Source organism: Accipiter gentilis, chromosome 10 (assembly GCF_929443795.1).
Source record: "Accipiter gentilis chromosome 10, bAccGen1.1, whole genome shotgun sequence".
In the NCBI taxonomy this organism is placed as follows: domain Eukaryota; kingdom Metazoa; phylum Chordata; class Aves; order Accipitriformes; family Accipitridae; genus Astur; species Astur gentilis.
Genome location: NC_064889.1, coordinates 15652186 through 15676460, shown reverse-complemented (window position 1 = coordinate 15676460; position 24275 = coordinate 15652186). Strand labels below are relative to the sequence as shown.

Sequence of the window (24275 nt, the reverse complement as noted above, 5' to 3'; positions counted from 1 at the left end):
CAGTAATAAAAACATGAGTATAAAACCTGTCATGTGAAAATCCTGCTCTGTCTTAGTCAATATTTTCCATGTATCTTTGCCCTGCTGTAAAACCCTGCTGTCATTCAAAGCCCATCTATTCATTTACTTTGCAGTCTCTGCTCACATCCTTTGCTTTGTGATAACTTCAGCTTGCACTTTATTTCTACACAGATAAAATACGTCCCTGGGGAGAATATAAAGAAAAAACTCCCACTGCCTCTTTCCCATGCTCATCATCTACAAGTAATTGATTCTGACAAGCAGAGGGAGAGATACCAGAATATCCCTCCAATTATCCAAGCCACTTCCTTTCTTCTTCTTTTTTTTTTTTAATTACTTTGAAAATCAGTGTGGAATATTAGCTTTCAAGCACCACTTTCAAACTCTGGTTTATCTTCACTGAAGATTTAACTTGGTCTGAGACATGATTTTGTCCTCACATGGTCCTGTGTCATAACTCTTCAGTTATGTCAAAGCTCAGCCTAACAAAGGCCTGATTGTGGCACAGGTTTTCACATCTCTGCATTCGAGCTAGTGCAGGTCAGCAGCAGCCCAGACAAGCTGACACAGGCCTCAGCATATATCAATAAACAGAATACAGCCCCGTCAGGGATCTTGAGTGTGTACTCCGATCAACAGCGAATGTCCCAGCCCATCACTTCACAGCAAATGAAGCAGCAGTCCCAGTTGCCAAGCTGAACGGGTATTAGTGGCAGTGGGAGTAAGAAAATTTCCACTGTGTAAGGATTTTTCAGTTGTTGATAGATGAGAAAGCAGGGAGTAAAGGCAAAGTGTGTCAAAACGCAAACCTCAGAACAGAGGCTTAAATAAGTCAGAACGATGGGCACGAGGAGACACACCATGATGTACAAATTCCCCAGCCAACCATAAAGAGGAAAAGAATGTAAAGCAATAAAAAACCCCAGAAGATAAAAAAATACAGTGCATAAAATTCACTGCATACTAAAGGGCTCCTAAAAAGACTTTCCACATATTTCTGCAAACATTTTATATCTGAAGGCAAAAGGCTAAAGTGCTCTGCAATTCTGTAAATCCACTTCCATCAAATAAAACAAAGTGTTTCCAAAATATTTAACTCTTACTACAGGATCTGTCACATGCTAGAGCAGCTAAGAGATTATAGGACCACCCAGTAGGGGAGCAAGCACCCTTTCCCACACAGTCTCCATTTTAAAAAATACACATACACACACTCAGAGGATAGGACGCTAACTCCCATTGGGCTTCTTGTTTGTGAGAATGCTTTCGAAAAAGAAATCGATGTATGGAATCACATTGCTGCTTTTCTGGCTGGTCCAGCCAAGTCTGCCTTGCTATATGAAGGTGAAGTTAGCACTGGGGGATTTGAAGGTTACTAAGGCTCTAGTTCAAGACGACATCCAAATCATGAGTTTTTTCTACTATCACTGCTCACGTGCTTCAGGACCTTCCTAGGCTGGGAAGTAAAATCACATTTGTACAAAGCTCACTAAAACAAAACAAAACTTGGGAGAAAGAATCACGTAGGAAAAAAGAAATATGGATAAGAAACTGGAGATCATAAGAAATCCATTACTTATGTGACGAGAAAGGATAAACGTAGGCAGTAAGAAATCCCTATAGGGAGTATTCCTCCATAAGAAACAGTAGGAGGGAGAATAAGACGATCTGAAAAGAGACATCAATTTCTAGCAGCAGTGGGCAGCTGCAAAATGAAAACAAGTGATTCCAAAAGACCTTTTCAGTGTCGGAGAGTATCCTATTATAACATGCAGTAAAAGCACACCTCTGAGTTGCCAACAATGTCATCGCAAGGGAACAACTATACTGAGGTGGACTGTGACATTAAAAGTGGTGCAAGTGCAGCCCTTGGAGGGTGGCTCCATGTGTTCGCTAATTAACGGTACCCAGGAAAGAATGCCAGGTTCAGTATAAAGGCTGACTTAACACAGAGCTACCTGGAAATCACCTCTTCCCGTGAATAAGTTACTTGAGGTTTGAAGACTAAAAGGGAGAAAAAGGCAATGTGGACATTTTTTTTTCTTATTTTTAAATATTAAAAAAAGATTGTTCATTTTGAAGAAAAAAAAGGTGCTTTTTAAACTGCTATTCAAGAATTAACTACTCTGACTAACATGTGAGAAACACAGCTTTATGTCTGCAGTAACACTGGATGGAAAGGAAATATTCCTAAGTGTCTGAACACCAAACATCCTGTGCATCTTAGGCAGTCCTTTAACACATCTACAGGCAAAAAAATGTATCTACAGGAACCCAAAGGGAAAGTACACAAAACACCTTAAATTAGCACTTTGAGAAAGCATCTCTCAGAATAAAAGGAGTAAAGATTCCGAAGAAATTAGTAATCTGCTACGATTTTAAGTTTTAAGCACGAGCAAATCTCCTTAAAAAAAAAAAAAAAAAGCACAATAGTCTTCCAAAACCTTACAGAAACTGTTTTCAGTGAAAACTCTAACAGATATTTATATCAAGCTTAAGAGTGCTTTGGTGGCGAGTGAGAGAGATACCTACTTGCCATATCACGACATGTGACAGAAAAGAACTAGCATGGCAGAAATTGATGGCACTCCACTTGACATATGGGATGTGTTCTGATGTCAGCTAAATTTATGCCATATGCTACAAAGCATAGTGTAAGTGTCTGCCTTTTCTGGAACACAAACAACTTGCTGACACTAAATGGAAAGTTCACCACAGGATTTACATCATCTTTGACCTAATTGTGACAGCCTAGGACAGAACTACTCAGGCTGCTCCTTAGGACTCCAGATTTTTTGGGTGATGCGTGTATTTATTGTTCAAGCATATTACTCCATATTAGGAAAATTATCACTGTAACCATTTCAGGTACTGACACAAGTTAACACCCCATTCTGCATTCTGGTAGAAAAAAGCAGGTCTGCATGAATTAAAAACAAAAAACAAGGAGAGGCAGGGCCCCAAAGCAGGCGGAGTAACTGGGTAAATGTTGCCCACACATGTGTCTGACATGCAGATGTTTTTAAATGTCTCCACCCACAGCCAGATGGGCACAGCAGGAATATATTATATGAAAAAATGTGTTGGGATTTGTGCAGGGACTAGAAAAAAAATATCAGAAGTGTGAAAATCCTCCCGGCCGTGGAGTTTTGACCTGTCCCCATTTAACACAACAGCCCCAGATATTTGCTTTGCTAACAGAAGCAAGGCAGTAGTAGACAAAAACACGATCAAATGGTTTGGCTGAGTTAAGCCTCAAGCAGCCCCAAAATATCTTATTAACTTTCCCAATAAACTTTTCCCTGCTTCACCGCCTTTAGATTTTACTTCCCCTGAAGCCTCAAATCGCCTATCCAGAGAGCAGTTTTGTCATCTCAGGATTTTCTTTGACAGAGCATTACTTAGTTTAATACTGCTTGTTAAGGGAAGTGCACAGAATCAGAACTGAAGCTGGACAACAGGAACTCACCGTCCTTGTAAATTCATCTGCTGCCAAGGAGGGAGTCTGAACAAGAATCCAAGAGGAAGAATTAGTGATGCAGCCCTACCTTACCAAGAATAAGAAAACAGATGAAAGTGAAATCATGTTGGGTGGGGGGGGGAGTGGGGGGAGAAGGGGAAGCTGAGATCTTCTAAAGCCTGCCAACTTTGAGACAATAAATGAGCAAAACCAGCACCAGTAGGAAAGGGACTCAGGCAAGCCAGTCTCCTTATACTAACTCTTTGGTGCTCGCAGGCATAAAAGCAAAGATATCCACATCAGCAGTATGACATGTTTATTTAGATGAGTTAACTGTAAAAACACTTGCCAAGTTATTTGCAGGCTGTGCCAAGTATATGTCAGAGCCCAACAGACTGATCTTAGAGCAACAATTGTAGAGAATCACAATTTTGCTGTCTCTCTCTTAACAGCTGTTGACTAAATAACCATATTTTTCCAGGAAAGATTAGATGTCAATTTGTTTTCTTTTCCTGCTTGAACAGGAGTAGCAACAAAGCTCGGTGTTGGTTTCTAAGGAAGTCCCCCACCTCCCGCAGTCCATTTCATAAGCAACCAGCCTTTCCACTCTGCCCCCAAAACAGTCTGGAAAGAGAAAAAGGTTATTCAATGACTAGAGACTCATTTTTACCTCAATAAAATTATCCAACACTAAATTATCAAATAAAGACTTTAAAAGGGAGAAATTTTCCATTTGTGCAAAAATACTTTGGCAATAGCCAGAGACCTAAAGAGAAAGCACCTAACAGCTTATGAGGTTAGGTTAGAAATTAATTGAACTGCTAAGTCACAGCACAGGACACATCCTAAACATGGTGGTGGTTCCCCTCCCCCCCCCCCCCCGAAAGACGTTCTCTCACACTGAAAATATTTTTGTAGAATTAGAAGAAATAATGAAAAAAAATAGAAAAAAAATGGAAGAGATGGAGAAAAGCAATTGATCCTCATTAACAGTGTCAAAGAGCTCCCAATGCCTGTTTCTGGAATGATTAATTTCTTCCGCCACTACCCAGTTTATTTTAAAAACAGATTATTTAAATTTCCAAGCATTTGATGTCAGATATATACATGAATACTGCAAAATACGAACAAGAAACATTGAAGGCAGCCCTTTTAAATACATCTTTCAACTGTTCTTCACAAAATTACATCCACTTTAGACAGAGTGAATTTTATGCTGTGTATTAAAGATGGTAGATGTTTGAGGTCACTGTGGGAAACACAGGAAACCCCACAGCACTCTGATCAAGAGTCTCACAAGCCTCTGAAAAACCCAGAGCTCCATTACATTCAGCAGGACACTTCTGTGCTGCAATGGACACAAACAGCAAAGGCTGCTGTAGACATACCACATACAAAAGGCTTTGACATCCTCCAGTGTGAAAGCTTGTGTTAGAAGAGGAGATATCACCAAGAATATTGCAAAAGAAATGTATTATTTGGCAAGCGCTTCCAGAGTTTACAGAGGTATATCCTATTTTAAATGTTGAACACTGTTGGACACCTCTGTGAAGTGGTATTGACAAATGTGGTCTCTTGAAGAAGAAAACTGTAAGGAATTCTTCTATTTTAGAGGCAGCAGATGCATTGTGTATTGGGATGACTGGTATTGGAACTGCAGTATACATAGAAGTCACATAAAACCCACAGCAAGGTCCAGATCATACATTAATGTTGCTGTAATCCGTGCACAAGTCTTCTGCCAAATGTGTCAAATTTTCCCCTATAATGGAGCTATTTTGCTCACTGGGCCATATCCTGCATTTTTGAGTCACACACATTTTAGGCATTTAACAGAGCAACAACCACTTGCAGAGAAAGAAAACTAATTGCAATAACATATCCAGTCTATATAAAATTGTTCTGTTCATAAAACTTAAGATTGCAATATTTCTTTACTAATGAGACATGGGCAAAGCTGGCAAGCCTCAAATATTATAACTTACTGTTTTTACACCAAATGTGTAAAGTCAATAGTATAACTAATAAACAATAAATAATAATAATAATAATAAAAAATATATCTAGAAATGTTGATACTAACAATCAATTCATTCAATCACAACATGTACTCATTCACCCATGCAAGACAGATATACACTCCCACACCTGCCATTCTGGGCTGGATCCCATAAAACGTCAAATTTTCTCCTTAACAGAGTTCATGAAATGCAAGACTCGGAGAAGGAGTAAAACGAAATGGAAGGTTGTGTAATTCCTCACACCCTGACAGACATACTGAAGGTTAGAAAGCTGTAACTAATATAACTAGTTTCATTAATTTTTATATGTATAAATAGAAGAGTGAGAGAATGTTATTGACATTTTATTTATATATAAAAGTATCAACAGCTAAGGCAGTCAGGAACTTCTGTGTGCAAGAGAAAGGTAAGTTATCTACAATCCATTTGGCAGTACTTGCAGATATGTCTAAAGTAAACTGATACATGAAGATGAAAATTAACCAAAAAGTGCTCAACGTGCGAAGTGTCTCACAACAAAGGTCACAATTAGATTTACACCATGAACATACCTGGCATATTCCACTGATGCACATATCCAAGGATTCAATATTGCAACGAGTACCATCTAGCACTTTTGGGGCAAGCTCCACAATCAAGTTCTTTCCCAGAGCTTGACATTTCAGGGCACACGGTGCAGTAGGATCGTTATACACAGGGATCCACTCATAAAAATGTCCCTGGTATTTGACATCATTGTAGGCTGAACACTGTTGTGCTCTAAAGTCACCAACATCTGAAGGGCAGTCCTAAAAACAAACCAAAGGAAGTATTTTTTTAAGAAGGGAATACTTTGCATTTGCAGTAAAGTTATCTGATGAATTACACAGAATCTATTCGGGGAGGCTTGGTTCAAGAACCGATCTTCTATGAAAAATATGCCATATTGCAAAGTTTTACTGTGTGTATTAAAAGAATTTAGGTTGCTTAATCCCTTGCTTGACGTCCAAGTTAACAGAATATCATGCATATTCCAGTAATAACAACATAACTGATATGAAAGGATAATTAGAAATGCTACTTTTTATGACACTATATAGTATATTTAAAGTCTAGTTCTGTAATAAGAATTAGCTTCTAAAGGAATCTCTATATTTTAAGTGACTATAGTGAGATGGCTGACATTTAATATTTCTCTTTTCAATAGCTTTTTCCACTTAAGGATTTCTGAGTGCTCTGCACTCATTCATCAATTGATATGCCAGCGTAATGAAAGAGGTATTATTGCTACTTATACATAAAGAAGTAAAAATGTGTCTAATTGTTCAGTATTGCTCAGAAAGGGGACGAGAGCATTAGGAGGAGACACCAGAACTTTCAGTGCTTAGTCCTTTAGTCTAATTACAAAATAACTTCACTTCATGGAAGCAGTAAGGCTTACTTTGTTGAAATAAAATATACTTCAAATTGGTAACTATTGATTATATAGTTCCAGTTCTAATGAGACAGTTCCATACCTCCTCCCATACAGAGCCTCAGCGTATGCAGCTGAAAGACCACATATGAGAACTGTTTGAAATAAAATATTCTAAAATATTTTTTCTACATAAAGCATTGCACCCAAACAATGATGTTAATATTAAACTATGTTGACAGGAATGGAGATGAATACTGATTTATTCAAAAATAACTTTGGTAAAGTACTGACAAAGGAGTTAGTGTGTCAAACAATTTCTCACTAAAGACTTCATCTGAAAGTATGTCCAGTGTCAAACAGTCCATACGCCAGACTGAAAGGATATTCTTCCAAGAATTCCAACTGCACATATAAGCCAGATGTGAGGCTGATCTTAACAAAGTTCTGTTTTCATTGGATATAAGACTGAAAGATTGTGATGTGTCAGCTGAACTGATGGACCTTATTACTAAGTATTAGTTAACAATACTAATCCTGAACACAGCTTCAACCTTATCAATGAACTGAACCTTCCCTGAAGAAAGCTAACGAAATAGTAAGTGCGTTACGCAGTACTGGAGATGAAAATATACATTAGAAATGTTTGAATTCCAGTCCGATGGCCTCAACAATGTTGTCCTGACACCATTTTGCTCTTATGAATCTGGATGACTTGGCACTGCATTAGCTTAATACCTTGTCAATGCCCCAGATTTCTTTCACCATAGAAAACAGTAACCTGGAAATGTCTCTGGTTTATTTGCAGTCTGCATAAAATATCGTCTAAATCAGTATTCTCTCTACTGATCAACACAAGGCATTTTTTGCAACTGAGCACCAAGCAATTCACTGAGCTTTCCCAGCAATGCTTTTCAACTCTGTCCAGTGCTACACCTTACGGTGAGGATAACTCAGAACAATGCTAATATATTTTGAATTATTTTTAACCTGGGATAATACTAGTTTGAGCCATATTCTTTTTAAAAAACTATAAAATGATGGAATAAGACAAGGAGAAATTACAGTTACTCTAATTCTTTGAGAGTTTTACTTCTGCTAAATCCCACAAGTGAGAGCTTCTAAAAACATTGAGCAAATACAGTTACAAAGCACCCTTATTTACTGCAGTGTCACTCCCAAGAAATTCACCAAATTTGCACTGGTGTAAATAAGAGCAGAATTTGGCTCTGACTTATCTGTCACCTCTCATTTTCCACAACAGCAAGTCTAAAAAGCAGAGAGGACTTCAGAGTTCATATGGATACCATATGGTTCCCTTCCACCATTGCAAATAGAGGAGTAGCTAAGGATAAAAACAATAAGTGGAAGTTAGATTCAGGTAAAGTTAGAAGGAATATTTTGGAGTGGTGTTATTCAGCCATGCACAGCTACATTTTCATCACAAAGAATTAAAGAGCTATCTGTAAAACAGGCAGAGCGATGGCCTTAGGCTGACTTTTGACAGGCTGTTGTTGCAATTCATTATCACTCGGTGTTGATGCAATGCCAAGACACAAACACCACAATGTCAGGATGTCAATCCGTGGTTACTGTATGTTTCTCATTGATTCAACACAATGCAGCTCCTTCCTTCCACTCAGTTCCTGGCTGCTTGAGAGCAAGTGAATTCTCATCTCCCTATTCTGTTTTGGCATCTTCAAAGAACACAGAGCAATCCTGGCAGCTCGAGTCATATGCCAGTTCCACCTGCTTTATGTTTGAGCTGTGTTCAATACCAGGAGCATAAAAAGAACATCACAAAGGGATATCAAAGGGCTGAAATTGTTATCATTTACGTTATATCAGCATTTGCATGGCAATCAAGTTCAGATCCCCGTTTTCCTGGAAACAATAGATATTTGTATAAAGAAAGGAGTTTATAATCTGAACAGAAAGATGACTAAACACAGAAAGGAATGTAATCACGACAACAAGAGGACTTGTACATTTCAGGTTAATTCCATTAGAGAGGGTCAGAAAAGTGAGAGGGAGTTTAAAAAATAGCAATGAAGGCGGCGGGGGGGGGGGGGGGGGGGGGGCAGCACAAGATGTGGGACAGGCAGGCAAGAGTGAAGCATGTTCTGGAAGTGGGCAAGGCCACCCTGTCAGACAATGATATATGGGCCCCAATCCTCATCCTGTTTGCATGTCTTTTTGGCTTTAACCTATTTCAGGCATCAATTAATTCTGTCATTCTCTCTTCCCTCTCAATATTCCACATTTTTTATTGTTTGTTAAATATTTTGGTGCCAATTTCAGGATTTCTCAGATTTCCTAATTTCAGAAAGAGCTCTTGTCCTACCCTCAATCCACTGAACCACAGCCAGGCTGTTCATAGGTTCATACACAACATAAGGAGCTGAAGACCTATCTATGAGGTCTAATACATGAAAATGTTTGCAAAATAATCGCATCCAGATCTTGTAGTGGAATGAAGTGTATTTATGACATGACTTATGAAGATATTATTAGACAGACTGATCTGAAAAAGATGCTTCAGACATGACTACCATGCAGGTTAAAAATACATATATATATTCCTATTCTTTTGGTGACAGATGATTAAAAACTACTACATTCAAGGGCTAGCTTCTTATGAAATGTATCACTTTAGTTTTGGCAGTGAGCACTCTTAGCCTTTGAAAACAAAGCTAACCTGGGCAATCTGTATCTTTGTAGGCAATGTTCATGAACAAAATATGAAGGTTGCATCAGACCCTGTGACTCCTGCCAACAATTACTCTGCTGAAAAAAGCACAAAAGAGAAGGCAAGAAAATAACCAGTAAAAATGATGACACCAAAGAAAGTCTAGCCCTTTGTCTAGTTTTATTCTTTGAATCTCATTTTGTTGAAACCTGGCCAAAACTGATGAAGTCATTGTTTTGTTTTCTTTTTGAAATTAGCTTCAGCTTCTATGTTTTTTCCTATGCAATTTTCAGGCCACTTCTTAGTAAAATGAAGATACCTGAGCTAGAAACCCTAGCCACGAGAGCCATACAGTGCATCAGCATTATAAATATAAAATAAATAAATTAATAGATTAGAGAGAAACTATGCAACTCAAGGTGAAATACTATAGGACTAAAATAGATACAGTTCAGCCAAGATTTTCTGAATGGGATAAATGAGCTAGTTAAGAAGTGGATGCTGGGTCAATAATCTGATGAATACGTTGAACAAGTGTGAGCATTATCTGCATGTAATAAAAGTTTATAATGGAATTAAACATGGGCAAATCTGTTACAAAACAGTGGTTTTTTCTTACTGTAGAAGAGTCACTCTGGCAAATGTATCAGTGACTTATTGGCACATAAGAATGTGAAATTTATGGGGAAAAGGCCCAAATAACTTGTTCTATGAATAGGACCCTAAAGGATTATCTTAAACACTTCCATATAGTGCACATCATAGCATTAGAATGTAACAGTATATACAAAAATGGAAATATAAAAAAAGGGGGGTTAAGAAAGACTGAAAATCTCATTGAACAGCATATAATGAATCATTTATATAGTTTATTTCTCTAAAGTTTCTATAACAAAAGCTGAAAGCATACATGCAGTTTTAGGAAGTCATGCACCTGGCATCTCAGTTATGATAGAAAGATAAGCTGGCTATACATAAGCTTTAATCTCAGCAATTATTTTGTTGCTAAGACCTTGAATTAATTTTTTTGATTGCAATATCACTAATATTATTCCGGAACTATGCTTGAGTTCAATGAACTTACTACTATTCTATTACAAATCCAGATGAAACCAATTTTCTGGTAAAATGATTCTCGTTCTTTTCATTAGAATGACACACATATTAAGTTGTGCTTCATTTGTACTCTCCAATATAGATGTTAGTGGTGTAATGTATCATGTAGCAAAATTACATTTGCAGACAACTTTACACAGTGTATATATACTGAATGTCTCATGTGGTTAACAATAATACCTACTAATATGGAAAGAAGCTAGTATAAACTCTTAATTTTCAAACTAAAATTTTAGTCCTAAAGTGAGAAGCATTCATTAGAACTAATGCTTTGGGGAAAATTATATCATCTGAAACAAAACTGGTCTAGTAGTCCCAGGTTTACATTAGGTGTAAGCTCCCATTTCAAGGTTAAGTCAGGTCTAATACTGGGTTTGAATGCAGTGACACCACATCCAAAGATCAACTGTATTAAAAGTGGAAGTCTCATGAAATATATTTTTCTCAGGAGTTCTCCATTATCTGATCCATAACCTAGGAAAAACCATTCCTGAGAGATTCTGGCTGTATCTGAACTGAAATGGAAACCTGATCCCTTTCAGACATGCCCCAAAAGCAGAACTGTAAAGGCAACTTCCTGTCTGGAAATTAACATTTGAATCATCATAAATTCAAACAGACTCACATACAAGACGCTTGCCACTTATCGCTTTAAAAAAAAGTCCTAAAGTTAAAAAACAGGCCCCAGTGACTTCAGAAAAACTCCCTGGGAGTTCAGAAAGGATGTGGTAATCATCTGAATTTTCTCTGCGCTGAAGTATAGAGTACCTTCATTTCCATCAGTTTTTACTGCATAATCCTTAAAATGAACAGTGTCCACAAGTGCTCTTACATATCCTAAAAGCTGCTTATAGCAGAAAATATGCCCAGATTGATCTCATCTTTCTCCTTTTTCTGTACATTGCATAGTTTCCTAGTCCTTTCGCTGGAGGAACAAGGTATACTATGTTGACCTGTTTGTACTGTTGCACAGGAAGCTGTAGTGCATGGGATCAAATATACCAAATATATATATATATCAAATATACCTCATTTGGAGGTATATTACTGTATACAATGCATACAGCTAGATATCTAGCTACAGAATGTAGCAAATAGATTTTACAGTGGCAGTTTGTTTATTGCTTACGTAGTGGCTGGCTGCAATTTAGTTTATCACACAGCTTTAAAAGATTATGGTATTTTTTGCATGTGGCATTTTTGCTTATGAGCTAGGGACATCATACACAGAGCTGCTAGGCCTTTTCTTCTAAAAGGGCAAGTGACCGGGTTTGTCTCCAGAATCTGATTTTTGCACGCACTGGGCCTGATTCATTAATCACTTCCACTAGCTTCTGCCAGAAGAAGCTTAGGCTGTGAGCCGCTGAGGTGGAAAATCCATCCAACACTGAGGAGTGGAGTGTTAGAGCAATTCAAGGTGCTAGCAAGCCTTGTTCTTGAGGACGGCAGAAGCCAACTGGCACACAAGAAACTGTAGGTGTGGCAAACTGAAGAGTGGGAATGGCCAGTTCTCCCAGGAGATATACTGATTCAAAATACTTACTGGGCAACTTCCAGTGTCAGGCCTCCTAAGGAGAACATGTCATACTTCACAGCTGCCTGCTGCTGGCAGAAATCACAGGGTTGGCAATGACATGAGTATCACCTGTGCTTGCCTGGGTATAATTCAACCCAAGGGAACTGCAGGCCTCACCTTTTAAGGGGTATTTGTGTGAAAATTGCTGCCTTTCTCCCAGTGCTAGAGGCAGATTAATCAAATGCACTACAGTAAAAAAAAAAAAGAAAAAAAAAAGAGAGAGAGAGATGTTTTTGCTTTAATTACTTTCTCTCTTTTCTGGAAAGGGATTACATGAATGTCACATTGTACTGTAAGGTAATACGTGCAAGGGGGTGACTGCTGACCATAAACCATCCTGAATTATTGTGTTTGTACACATGGTCTGTTGATCAGCAATATTGAAAAGTCCTGCATGAGCTGCACACCTTGAACAGACTACAACATCTGGGGTGGAAGGCAGCAGCTGTTTAAACAGTACAAAACATCACTACAAATCAGTTGAGCACAAGTCATGAAGTATACTGTATGTGACCGGTTTTCATAAAACGTGTCTAAAAATAAAATCTGATTGCAACACAGTAACAGCAACTGTATAGTGAAAACTCCAGCTTTACATTCAGTCACAGAAACTGTCCATGCCAGTGTACCTAAATACACATGCTTTTGCATATAGACACATAAAGATCTGGACTTAGGCAAACAGAAGGAATATAAGGAGTAATTATCCAATTTAAGATTTGAAAGGGACACAGGCAGTTAACTTCTTTGCTCATGTGAAGAGTGCCACCACATCATTAACGATCACAAATAATCAGGAGCTCAGTTTAATGCTTCATCTGAAAGACAGCAACCCTAGGAAAAGCACTTGCTCGTTTAAGATGAGAACTGACTTTTTTAATCCTCCAAAATGTGTAACTTTCCTAATAAATGATATTAAAATGATATATTCTGAATCACAGTTGGCACTATAATTTCAGAAGAAAATGTCCATTTGGGAAGCCTAAATTTGAGACCTCGTGGTGTCATGCAGACTAAAATCTTTAAAAATGGTAATAATGGAAACAAAATTACGCACCATAAGGTTTTAAACAAGAAGCAGCATTTCTTAAACTTCAACACATTGTTTGAATAAGTAAAATAGGATTACAGGCCAGACTCACATTACTACTGCAGGTTTTGTATCGAATATTCCGACCTTCACAGTTCCTGAAAAACAGAGTAAAAATGGTTACACTGCATAACAGCAAAACACAACCCTGCCTGTTTTACAGCTAGTTATTTTCTTGAAAATTAGACTTTTATTGCTACTGCCGGACCATAATTTGGACTCAAAATACAAGGTCTAAATACAAAGGGGATCTGGGGACTCAACAGGTTACACTGCTGTCTCTCTTCAGCAAAGAACGTGTGGCTTTCCCTGTAAGCCCAATTTACTGCAAACCTTATGAAAAACACATTTATTTTGTGAAAAAGATTTCACAAGGCACCCCTAAGCCTGATCTATGCTGACTTCAGCAAAGCTACTTCTAATCCACAGGATGTAACCCAGAGGAAAAGAGGATCAGAATATCTAAGCAATCCTTAAATGAAGTATATGGCTAATGAGCATTGATTTTCCTTTCTCCTATTTTGTTTAGGAAAGAAAAAACAGCCTCAAACCTGTCCTTTCTCCCAAAAAACAATGCAATACTCTTGAAGAACAGCACGTAATTTTACTGACCCAAAGCCATATGAGCAGAATTCATAATTTTAAATTAAATGTAATTCTTATGGACTGCAGGCATTTCTAGGGTGCACAATGCATGTGAATCCTGAAATCCAGGCAATTCAGATCTACAAAGTCTGTTGTTAGTAGCTGAAATTACAGGCATATAATAAAGTCATGATTATTTATTGTGGTCTCATAAATATGGGGACGTGCAGGTTTCACACTTGTTTTTAGGGACACAGTTTGCCAAAATTCTCAATAACTGACCAGCAGTTTTGCACAGGGTAAGATATTATTCTCCTTAAGAATGGCAAAATCAAGCCCTTGAAAGAACTGAAAACATATTTCAAACGACTTGACAGGAAATTATAATTTAGCAATATCTCTAAAATCAGGAATAGTGTTTTGGAATAATCCCTTCATACCAAAAAGACCTGCCTTACGTTAAAGAGTGCATGAATACATAGCTGGTAATTTACAGCTCGGATTAAATTTTCCACTTTTTGCATGAAAAATTATTGCAAATATTAAAAAATTCTTTAATGTGTATGAGGGATTGAAAAATATCATTTGAAAAGGAAAAAGCAATGGATGCCTGGAACAAGAGTTCAACCAGCTCAGCTGAAGGTACAACTCTCCGAGCTCAAGATATTACGTGTCGCAAATTTCCAATCTTTTGCAAGAATGATTGCATCACAACACGCAAGATAAAAATGTTTATGATACATACAAATGTGAAAACTTTGTTTCACAATTGCGCATTTCCGGGACATTACAACAACAGAAAAACACAGAAAAAAACCCTTTTAAACTACACATTTGTCAAGGCATGGAAAACATATGTTTTTCACAGGGGAACACATTAAAAATATTAATAAAACCACAGTGGAATTTATATTGCTGCAGTTTATTGAGCTCATTTCACAGTCCCTAACACACTGGTAGAATACCAAGGCTTCTTGCTGGAAATATTACTCTTCTCAAAGATCTTTGTGCATTTTGCACTAAAAGAAACAGGCAGTGTTTTAATCAATCATCTTTAGCTATGTATTTCATAGTTTGCACTTAACTAGCGTATCACACTACAAGCCTTCTTTAAGAAAAATTGACTTCCTGGGAGATATGGCATTTAACTTAAAAAATCTCAGCAAAACAGAAATTTAAACATAATCAGCTTTAAAATGTTTAAGAATAATTCAAGTAAAGCAAGCAATTATGGATGCCAGCACAGATGCTTCTAAGCTGGTTGGGATCTCTTCTTGCCTGACTACAAGCCTATTGCATTACTCATACTTTTAGGATTGTAGCAACAAGTCCTACATTAGTCCAGCTTTACTACTGAGGTAAGTTGTTTTCACCGCGTACGCTGTTCTCTTCAAGCTACACTGAGGCTTATCCGTGAAAACATATGGCCACCAGGACCACTGCATAGAAAGAACTGGCAGAGGAAAAGTTTCCTAACAGAAAGCAGCATTTGATACATCTGTATGTGGAGTAAGTCACTTGGTTTTTTTACTGGACGGAAGACATGGAGGAGCCTGTGCTTGAACGTTACTTCAAGTAATGTTCAAGTGCAGGCTAATTTGGAGGCAGGTAATGCACCACTCACTTTATATTACAGTGACAGGGAATTCTATTAGTATTTGACCGTACTAAATAAATCATTCTTGTTTATTCTACAAACATATTTAATAACACGCTGAAGTTCTATCAGAGATGAAGGCTCAGATACTTATCTAATATATTATGAAAATATATTAAAAGTAGGATTTAACAACCCTTCATCTGTACACAGCACTTGAGTTCCAGAAATAGAAGCAACAATGCTTCTCTATAGACACCATCAGAGAACTGGGAAATACGGCAGAGCTGCAGAAGAATAAATACATATAAGCATGTGGCTTACCTGCCATTTAAACATCTCCTCAGCGAGTAAGAGGCTCCCCCCCCACAGGTCCGTGAGCAATCACTCCAGGACCCCCAGGCATCCCAGGAGCCTTCCTTATCTTCATCAGAGCGGGTAATTCTGGAGGTCTGAAAAAAACGGAGGATGGAGAGGAGGAAAAAACCATGAATTGGTGCAGTACAAGTTTTACTGCTTGGCATTAATAGTACTGAGTATATTACTTTGCTGCTTATTTACAGTACCTCAGATTTATTTACTATTTTAATACATCATAATTACATGGGAAAGGAAGGAGAGTCTTTGAAGATACAGTATATCTGATGCGATGCCTTCTGCTGACAGGACTGCTACTTCCAAATATACTGTCATTACTAACATACATATGTCCAACACACTGTGTAAAAACTACACAACTGATCTCAAGCAGCCAGACCAGGCATCATGTTCTGAGCAGGCTGCCAGGCTTTCCGAAATCCTGACCAAAGGAGTTTCATATCCAGGACTAATGAGAGGACAAAAGTCTCTTTTTATCTCCTAAATTGTGCCTGCCCTGAGCAGTAGCACAGAGATTAAGCACCTCAAATCTTTCATAAAGTGAATGCCCAGAATTGCAATCAGAAAAGCAAACCAAGAACACAACTTCATGATAAAAAGTGCTACTAATTTGAAAGAGATTGGGGAAAAAGGCTTAAAGAGTGATTTTTAGGCTATAGCAATTAAACAGTGATTTAAGCTTAAATTCACTTACACAGGCTTCAAAAACACTATTACCAGACACCACAAATATAAAAATCAAAGATTTGTGACAAAACCCAAAATTCTGCTTGACCCCTTAAAAATGTCATTTCTCACTTGCATTGTATCCTGTTTAAGAAAATTGATGTTTCCCAGAGAAAATTCCCAAAACATTTTAGAACGTGGTAGCTAAGCACAATAGTTCAATATTAAAAAGTAATATGATTCACATTATTCAATAATGTCTTGCTTTAAAAGAGTACTCTTTGGTTTATGATTTTCTTCATGAAGAAAGCATAGGAAAATCAGATTCAGGATTTCCCCAAGCATTTCTTTGACGTCACTGCAATTCCTCAGTAGCTGTTCTATTTACATGCTACCTTCATTCCTCTGTCCCTGCAACCTTTAAAATTTCTCTCTTGAAAAAACATGCACAGATATTTATAACAAAATGTCAAACATAACAATTCCCTGAGAGTTGTCAGACATATAATGGGCCTGTTATCATAAAGAAATTAAGATTTTTAGAACCCTAAATTACACCCAGACTGAGATGAAAGCACCGATTTCTCTAATCACCATGCTGATAGAGTTTGCACATAAACTACTGCAAACTTAACAATGTAACCGCTATTAATATCATTATCAATGAAAGCCATATTGTGGATAAAAATGAGGCAATGAGTCATTTATCTCAGGTGACAGAGAATATTGACCGATATTTACTCTGCCCCAATACAATTCCAAATGACTCAATGTGAAGAGTTCATCTAAGCTTTACTGAAACAACTATTTATACAGCCAACTTTTTATTCCCATTGACTTCAGTGGGCATCCAAGCAGACCTCAGATAAACAAAGGCACTACATTCACGTGACTATTTTATTTTTGATGCCATAGGAAGGCACAACTTAATCAGATGGTGTTTCAGAATCTTTACTCCCCCTCCCAAAAAAACAAGCGCACAGAAACACTAACCAAAGGGCTGTAAGCAAATATAAGGCAAAGAGATAAAAACATTACTAAATAAAATGCATTCAAGTATACATTTAAGTCTTCATAAGTGCCAAAAACAACAACAAAAAATATTTAGAATGCTGAAAAGATTTTCATGAGCGACTAGATGCAGAGAAGCACAAGAGATTAGTGTATATCCTAATACTAAACCAGATGAACACACTTTAGTAATCCATATTTTCTCTAAGAAATAACTTCACTAAAGCTCATGAGAACACGACTGAGTACTAATTTCTTCCAAAATGCCTCACAAAAGTGATTTAAAAGTGAGGGATGTGTGATTCAAGTCTTATAGTACAAGGGGGATAAAATACATAAGTCTCCTTAAATTCAACAGTACAGATAAAGTCAGCTCATCTTCAGCTGTGAAGAAGTTAACTCAGATAAAAGCCTACCAAGCTTGAAGTGAAAATGGCAAACAATAAAACCAAAGCTCTTTTCAAAATAGCACCATACAAGAATTATGACTCAAATACTGTGCTGTGTGGGCAAAGGCATCTCTCTATTATAGTAAAAAAAAAAATAAATCACGTGCCACAGAACTTGAGAAAACTGGCCTGTTTCAGTGAATGAGCTGTTACACTTAGGATGCATTCACACAGCAGTTTTAAGTATGATTATTGAACAAGCATCATTTTAGAAACCCAAATGGCAAATAGTTAAACTTAGCTACACTTAAGCAGAACTAAGGACTACTCAAACACATTTTAAAGGCATTAATAAGAGTAGGCAGATTTAGTATAATAGTACTACTCCCCATAGTTAAGCAGCTAACAAATGTCAGCAATTTCCAAACTTTTCCATCCCCTTCTTGAAAAACTTGAGTTTGTAAAAAAAATTTTGTTAATTAGAGGATAAGCTATCTCCATTTGAACAGTAAACTGTAGAAATTGGTCTAAACACATCAGTGGCTCCTTAACTTTCTTGCTCCCCTAAGTTTACGAATTTTACAAACACTTAATATAAAGCTTTAAAAAATGTACTTAGGCCAATCTACTGTTCCAGAAACGATAGAGCCCAGCTCTGCCAAGATCCCCAAGGAATTTTCACATTGGCTTTGGGTTTACTTTACATCAGAAGCCAGCTCTGAAATGTCTGACACAGAAAATGGAACCAACTGCCTTCAGTCTTGAGCAAAAAGAGCTCAGCACTTCCCAACAAATCACTCATCACATGAAAATAAGTCAAGATGAACAAAAGAGTCACTTCTTTCAAATTTATGAGTGTAAAATTAATGTTTGTCCTCCGTAATCCCAAGGCAAATGATTGTTTTTTAGTATGTTGAGAAGTGATTAAACTTACGATATTAAAAAAGCAATACATGCCACTCTTTCTTTTAGAATAGCTAGTTTCTTTTGGACAAAGCAGTGACAATGCCTAAAATAATCTTAACTTCATCATTATATTAAAACCAGCCACATGATATTAACAGACAGAATGTCATCTAAAGCCCTAAACAATGTCCAGTTGTTCACTTACCAAACTGCTTTGATAAAAGCCATTGTTCTGAACTGTATCTAATTTAAAAGCTGTAAATACTAGGATGATCAAAGCAGAAGTTTAGGCCAACAAAGCCTTCTTCAGAATCATTGACTAATTCAGTGCCTGCAGTGTTGATTTAAACTCCAGCTAGTTCAAACTATTTGTCCCATGGGAAAGAGTTAAAAGCAGCTTGCACTGGCTTAGTAATTTACTAGCAAAATAATATTGATTTACTAGCTGTCTGGTTTCATAAACTCTACATATTACATTTGTCTACACCATGGTACCAAATTGAAGTAAAATAAAGAAAAGCTCATCAACATCATGATTTAAACCAACAAAACCTTGGAAGCTCATTTAGGAATTAAATCAAGAGCTAATTACAATTGGGCACAAAAGGGTATTATTGTACCTTCAGGATTGCATTCATGGTTTGCTTCTTAACTTCAATTTTTCATGTTTTTATTGTCTTCAGTCATAACTCTAACGGCTTAGCAGTGAAGCTTTGCTGAACCATATTAGAATGGAAGTGTTCTTCCTTTAGTGGTTCAATTTTGCAACAGATGAAGTTCAACACGTACATTAAGTATATTCATTGTGAAAGTATGTATGTACCTACACATACACAAATGCGTGCATATACATGCATATGTGTACCCATGATGTAACATGATCAAGTAAAGCCATAACTGCTGTAGTGAATCCAGATAAAATAACTTAAACCAGCTATAAATACAACCTAAATGATTTGCTGCTCTTTACACAGTTGATGGGAAAAGGCGTCACACTTCCACTGGATCCAGCTATGCTAGTGGAGTTGTGTCCATTCCAAAAGCATCGCATGTGACCACAGGGTTAGATGCAAGCATTGCACTCAAAGCAACGTTTAAGAACATATACAATGTTCTCTGCAGAAATTAATCCAGTTTATATGATAAAGGTAGTTTCAAATATTTCATCCCAATCTATGTATCCAATCTACAATTCATTTTGAAAGTATGAAAGTAAGAAAAGAATAAGCCATGACACTGCACACGGGCCTGGGCAAGGATCACTTGAATCAGGGGATGGGGTAAAATAAACCCAAAGTTTTGAAGCACTTGGTGACATAGGCAGAGTCTCAAAAGACTGAGATGACAGTATGCCAAGGTTTCCTCAAGGTTTGAAGCCCAGTAATGTGCAATCTGAGTCTCTGCTGACAACCCTTAACTAACAGAGGCAGCCCTTCTACATGGAGAATTTTACTGAAAGTGTGGCACTGGTAGATTTGGACAGGGGGTGAAATGTTAGTGCCAGTTTCCCTTCTTCTATCCAGGGCTCTGTTTTGCTTCTGCCACATATGGGCACATACTGTAACACCATGTTCTGCAAATTATTTGTGTGTTTTCAGACCATACTTGCCTTGCAATGTACTACTCAAAGCAACTGAATATAGCAAAAGTGGGCACTGAGGTAAAATAAATGAAATCCAGATGTTACCAGGGCCGATCATTAACCTAAAACAAGGGGATTTTTACTGTCACTTGTAACACCCAGTAAATAACAACAGCTACATTAACACACATTACAAAAATCAAACACTGTGCTGTTATATGGAGAAAAATGAGTATTTGGCCAAACTTTTGTTTGGCTGTTATGAAGGATGACATAATTGTCTTGAATTTGGTCATGCAGACTTCAAAGGAGATGTGGTGCCAGAGAATGAAGGTCAGTTTATGCAGTTTTATTATTCTTCAGACATCCATTACATAAGGCTTGGATATGTAAATGTTTAGCATTCAGCAAAACAAAGATTCAGCTTCTCAACAGAAATGCTCCAATACCTTAAATGTTTGTTTTCCAGAGTTTTTAACATACATTTTGCTTTAAATACAAACACAAGCCATGTACATAGCATTTGACACATGAGAATCATTGTAACAGTATGTGTAATGAAAGAAACATGGAGACCCAACACTGGGATCTGCAAGTGTTCCCAAGTGACAGTCTCTCTGCCATGTACATATTGCAACACAAACTACCCCAACTTCTGCCCTGTGACGTGCCCCTGAGCACTTCCCCAGAGCAGGGTGCCCAGCTCTGTCAGGTTCTAGAAGAGATTCAATGCAACCTCTGGGCAGCATCTACCAATGCAGACCATGCCTAGGGCTGGATGAAATGTATAAAATGCTCTACTCAAACAGGTTAGAATGATGTGGCTCACAAAGTAAGACTTTGTCACAACAAGTAAGGAGTTGGTTATGCAGAAATATTTACCAATGTATCCGCTACTATGCCGATGTCGCTGCAGCTCTCTGGGTGAGTGCTCTTTGGTTTTTCTCATGGCTTCTTATCAACGCGGTTTGTATTCATTCAAAAAGGCATGCCAAACTCCAAAAGAGAATCCCCATAAGGAGTTACATTAGCACAGCTATATCATATTATTGTTTAATAACACACTGCATATAACTAAATTTCTCCATACAAAATTTAGATTCTCCAGATTAAATTCATCCAAGTGAAAGAACCTATTGAAGGGTATAAACACCACTTCAGTCCCACTGAAGGCCTAAATTAAGCAATACCCAAAGCTCAGTACTGGCCCTTGTCCCAGGAGTGAATTTCATCCTTGATGGTATTTTGAACAGAGATGAAGCATTTCCTTTTTATTGCTTCTTCCCACTCTTACAATCCATCAATACTATTAACACTATCCTGGCTTTCAGAGTCTTCCAAAGCACAAGGTTACGTTGCTGTTCACTAATCTTCATGTGCAGCACTCCACTATGCCATTTTCTTCTCCTCACACCTACAACAGCTCCAAACAGAGGTAGCGCAAGGAATTGTGGCACTGAAGGGAAAATACCCTGCCTGAGTAGCTCTGTGATGCGTTTCCCAGATTCTTCTTCCCACAGACTACACTTAGTGGAAAAGGTTTCATATTGCACTGTTGACTATATCCATGAGCAGAGTGCATAACTGAAAGAACAAGTATTTACCTGCAGATAATCACTGGATATGCTGTTCAGCCTTACAACTGTGTTCTTCACTTTTAACTCTGGTTGTTACGTTTATGGCTTTGCGACAAACTATACTAGAAATCTCTTTCCCTGCTAAGGTCACCTACAAAACCAATTTACACCTCTCTTTTGTACAATCGAAGTAAGGTGTAGAGTGCAGAATACAGATTTAGGAAAAACTATTTCAGTTGTGGCAGCAACTAAATAGAAGAACAGTCAAAACTTATTTCCAGACAAATCAGAATTATTAACGAGATCTTGCATTACCTGATTTTAGCAGAAAAACTTCCACTTGTTTCGTTATGACAGATTTCAAGACATTTCCTGATACATTTCTACTATTGCTGGGTGCAGTATATATTACCTAATTGTGCACTGTATATGTCACTAAGTTTAATAAATCTTTTACTTATATGTACCAAAGCAAATACATCTTATTCTGTATGTTAAAAAGGACATATCTGGAATTATAAAATCCTGGAGAAAAAACAACGCATCATTATTTCAGACTGATAAAAACCACCTGAGAGTAAATGCAGCTTTTTATAAGCAGATGTTTATAAGTAATTAGTTTTAATATTACTAACATTATTTCAGTCACATTAACTATTGCTTGCTCTTGGCTTCCCACTTCATAGGGGTGTCCATGCACTACAAACTGATTGCAATATGGAATCTGTGCCTGGTAACGAAAAGAACGTTTCAGAAACACAAGCTAGTAAAGCTCAGCAACGGACCAGGAGAATCACCAGCAAGAAATGAGCCAAAAGGCAAATGATGGACCTATTCAGATACGTGAAAATACATCTGAGGACTCAGATGTAGTTTAGAGTTCTCAATGTTGAATTCTGTAACATATTTTCATTCTACAGCAGTTTCGAATAAATTCAAATTCAAGTTTTGGAAAATAAAACATGCAGAAGAGTCACACACAGGAAATATTTACAGCATAATTCATTTTGATGCTAAACTGAAGGCAAATCCCAGCATGTTTTTCAGTATTATACTGCATCCAGATTTTCCATTGTCAGTGTGTTGCAAAATTTCATATTGACAACACAGGCCTGCACTGCAGGAGTTGTCAGGACAAAGTTGGAGGTTTTGGCAGGTGGAGCAGGGATACTTGAGGCTTTTGGCATCCATGAAGGGATGAAATGTTGCTTGGCTGTTTGGCACCTATGAGCTAGCTGAGGCTTTTGGCACTGAAAAGAGTCTGTATCACCTCCTTCCTTCTTTGTGAGCAGTAACAGAGGGAACATGGAATTTGTGGGCATGGAGAAGGAATCATGGTTCCCACCCTAACAACTCCAAGCAGAAAGCAACTGCATTAGTAGAGCCGACTCCTGCAGTTATTTCTGCATCCAACAGCAGCTAAGGACAGCACCTATGTGTTCCTGCTAAAGGAATCAGCATTGAAGTAGTTAAAGCATAATTAAGTTGCTATTTTTCAATTTCTGAGTTAACTACATTGTTCCAATGAGTTTAAAAAAACCACACAAATTCTAGTTTTACTGACTGCTGACAGGTTTTGATGACCTACACTGAAGTCCCAGGGCACATTTTTATTACATAACTGACTTTTACCAGAGGAGCATTTGCCTCTGTCCTCTCCTCTGGACAATGGCAATCTGTTTTACTTTCTTGGGTGATCTTCCATAAATTACTGTTTTGACAGATAAACGTCTAGCAAAGAGAGCAATCCTTTTTAAAACCCTGATAAGCATGTCCCGCAAATACACATCACTGGCAATGCACCTGACAATCCAGACTTGGTTGCCCAGGTTTTCATTAATGCTTGCCCAAATAGAGCCGTATGAGCCCTGTAGCTGCCTTATCTATGACGGTAAATTTTATTCCACATTCACCCATACTAGAGCATAGACAACATCTTAGGATCTGAAAACAGGGAGGAAGGCTAATAAACAACTTTGGTGATATCTAAACAGTCAGGCAAGAAGTCCATGCTTCTCTAATGCTTTTAGGTAAATTTTATTCCACATTCACCCATACTAGAGCATAGACAACATCTTAGGATCTGAAAACAGGGAGGAAGGCTAATAAACAACTTTGGTGATATCTAAACAGTCAGGCAAGAAGTCCATGCTTCTCTAATGCTTTTAGGTCCAATCATCCAGGACAGCTGACCAGGATCAAGAATATGAAAAACTTT

General features: G+C 37.6%; 1 protein-coding gene across 6 annotated transcripts in view; it reads right to left on the bottom strand.

The window, feature by feature from the left end:
- Window positions 1–24275, bottom strand: part of ADAMTSL3 (ADAMTS like 3) — a 189542-nt gene that overhangs the window by 86502 nt on the left and 78765 nt on the right. For all 6 annotated transcript variants that reach the window (XR_007507472.1, XM_049812196.1, XM_049812199.1 and 3 more), the window contains exons 4-6: window positions 15873–16000; window positions 13419–13464; window positions 6054–6290 (exon numbers count right to left, since the gene is read on the bottom strand). Coding sequence is in view for 5 of the 6 variants with exons in the window: in XM_049812196.1 (XP_049668153.1) it covers window positions 6054–6290; window positions 13419–13464; window positions 15873–16000 (411 nt within the window). In the remaining variant the exon portion in view is untranslated. The remainder of the gene's footprint in view (window positions 1–6053; window positions 6291–13418; window positions 13465–15872; window positions 16001–24275) is intronic.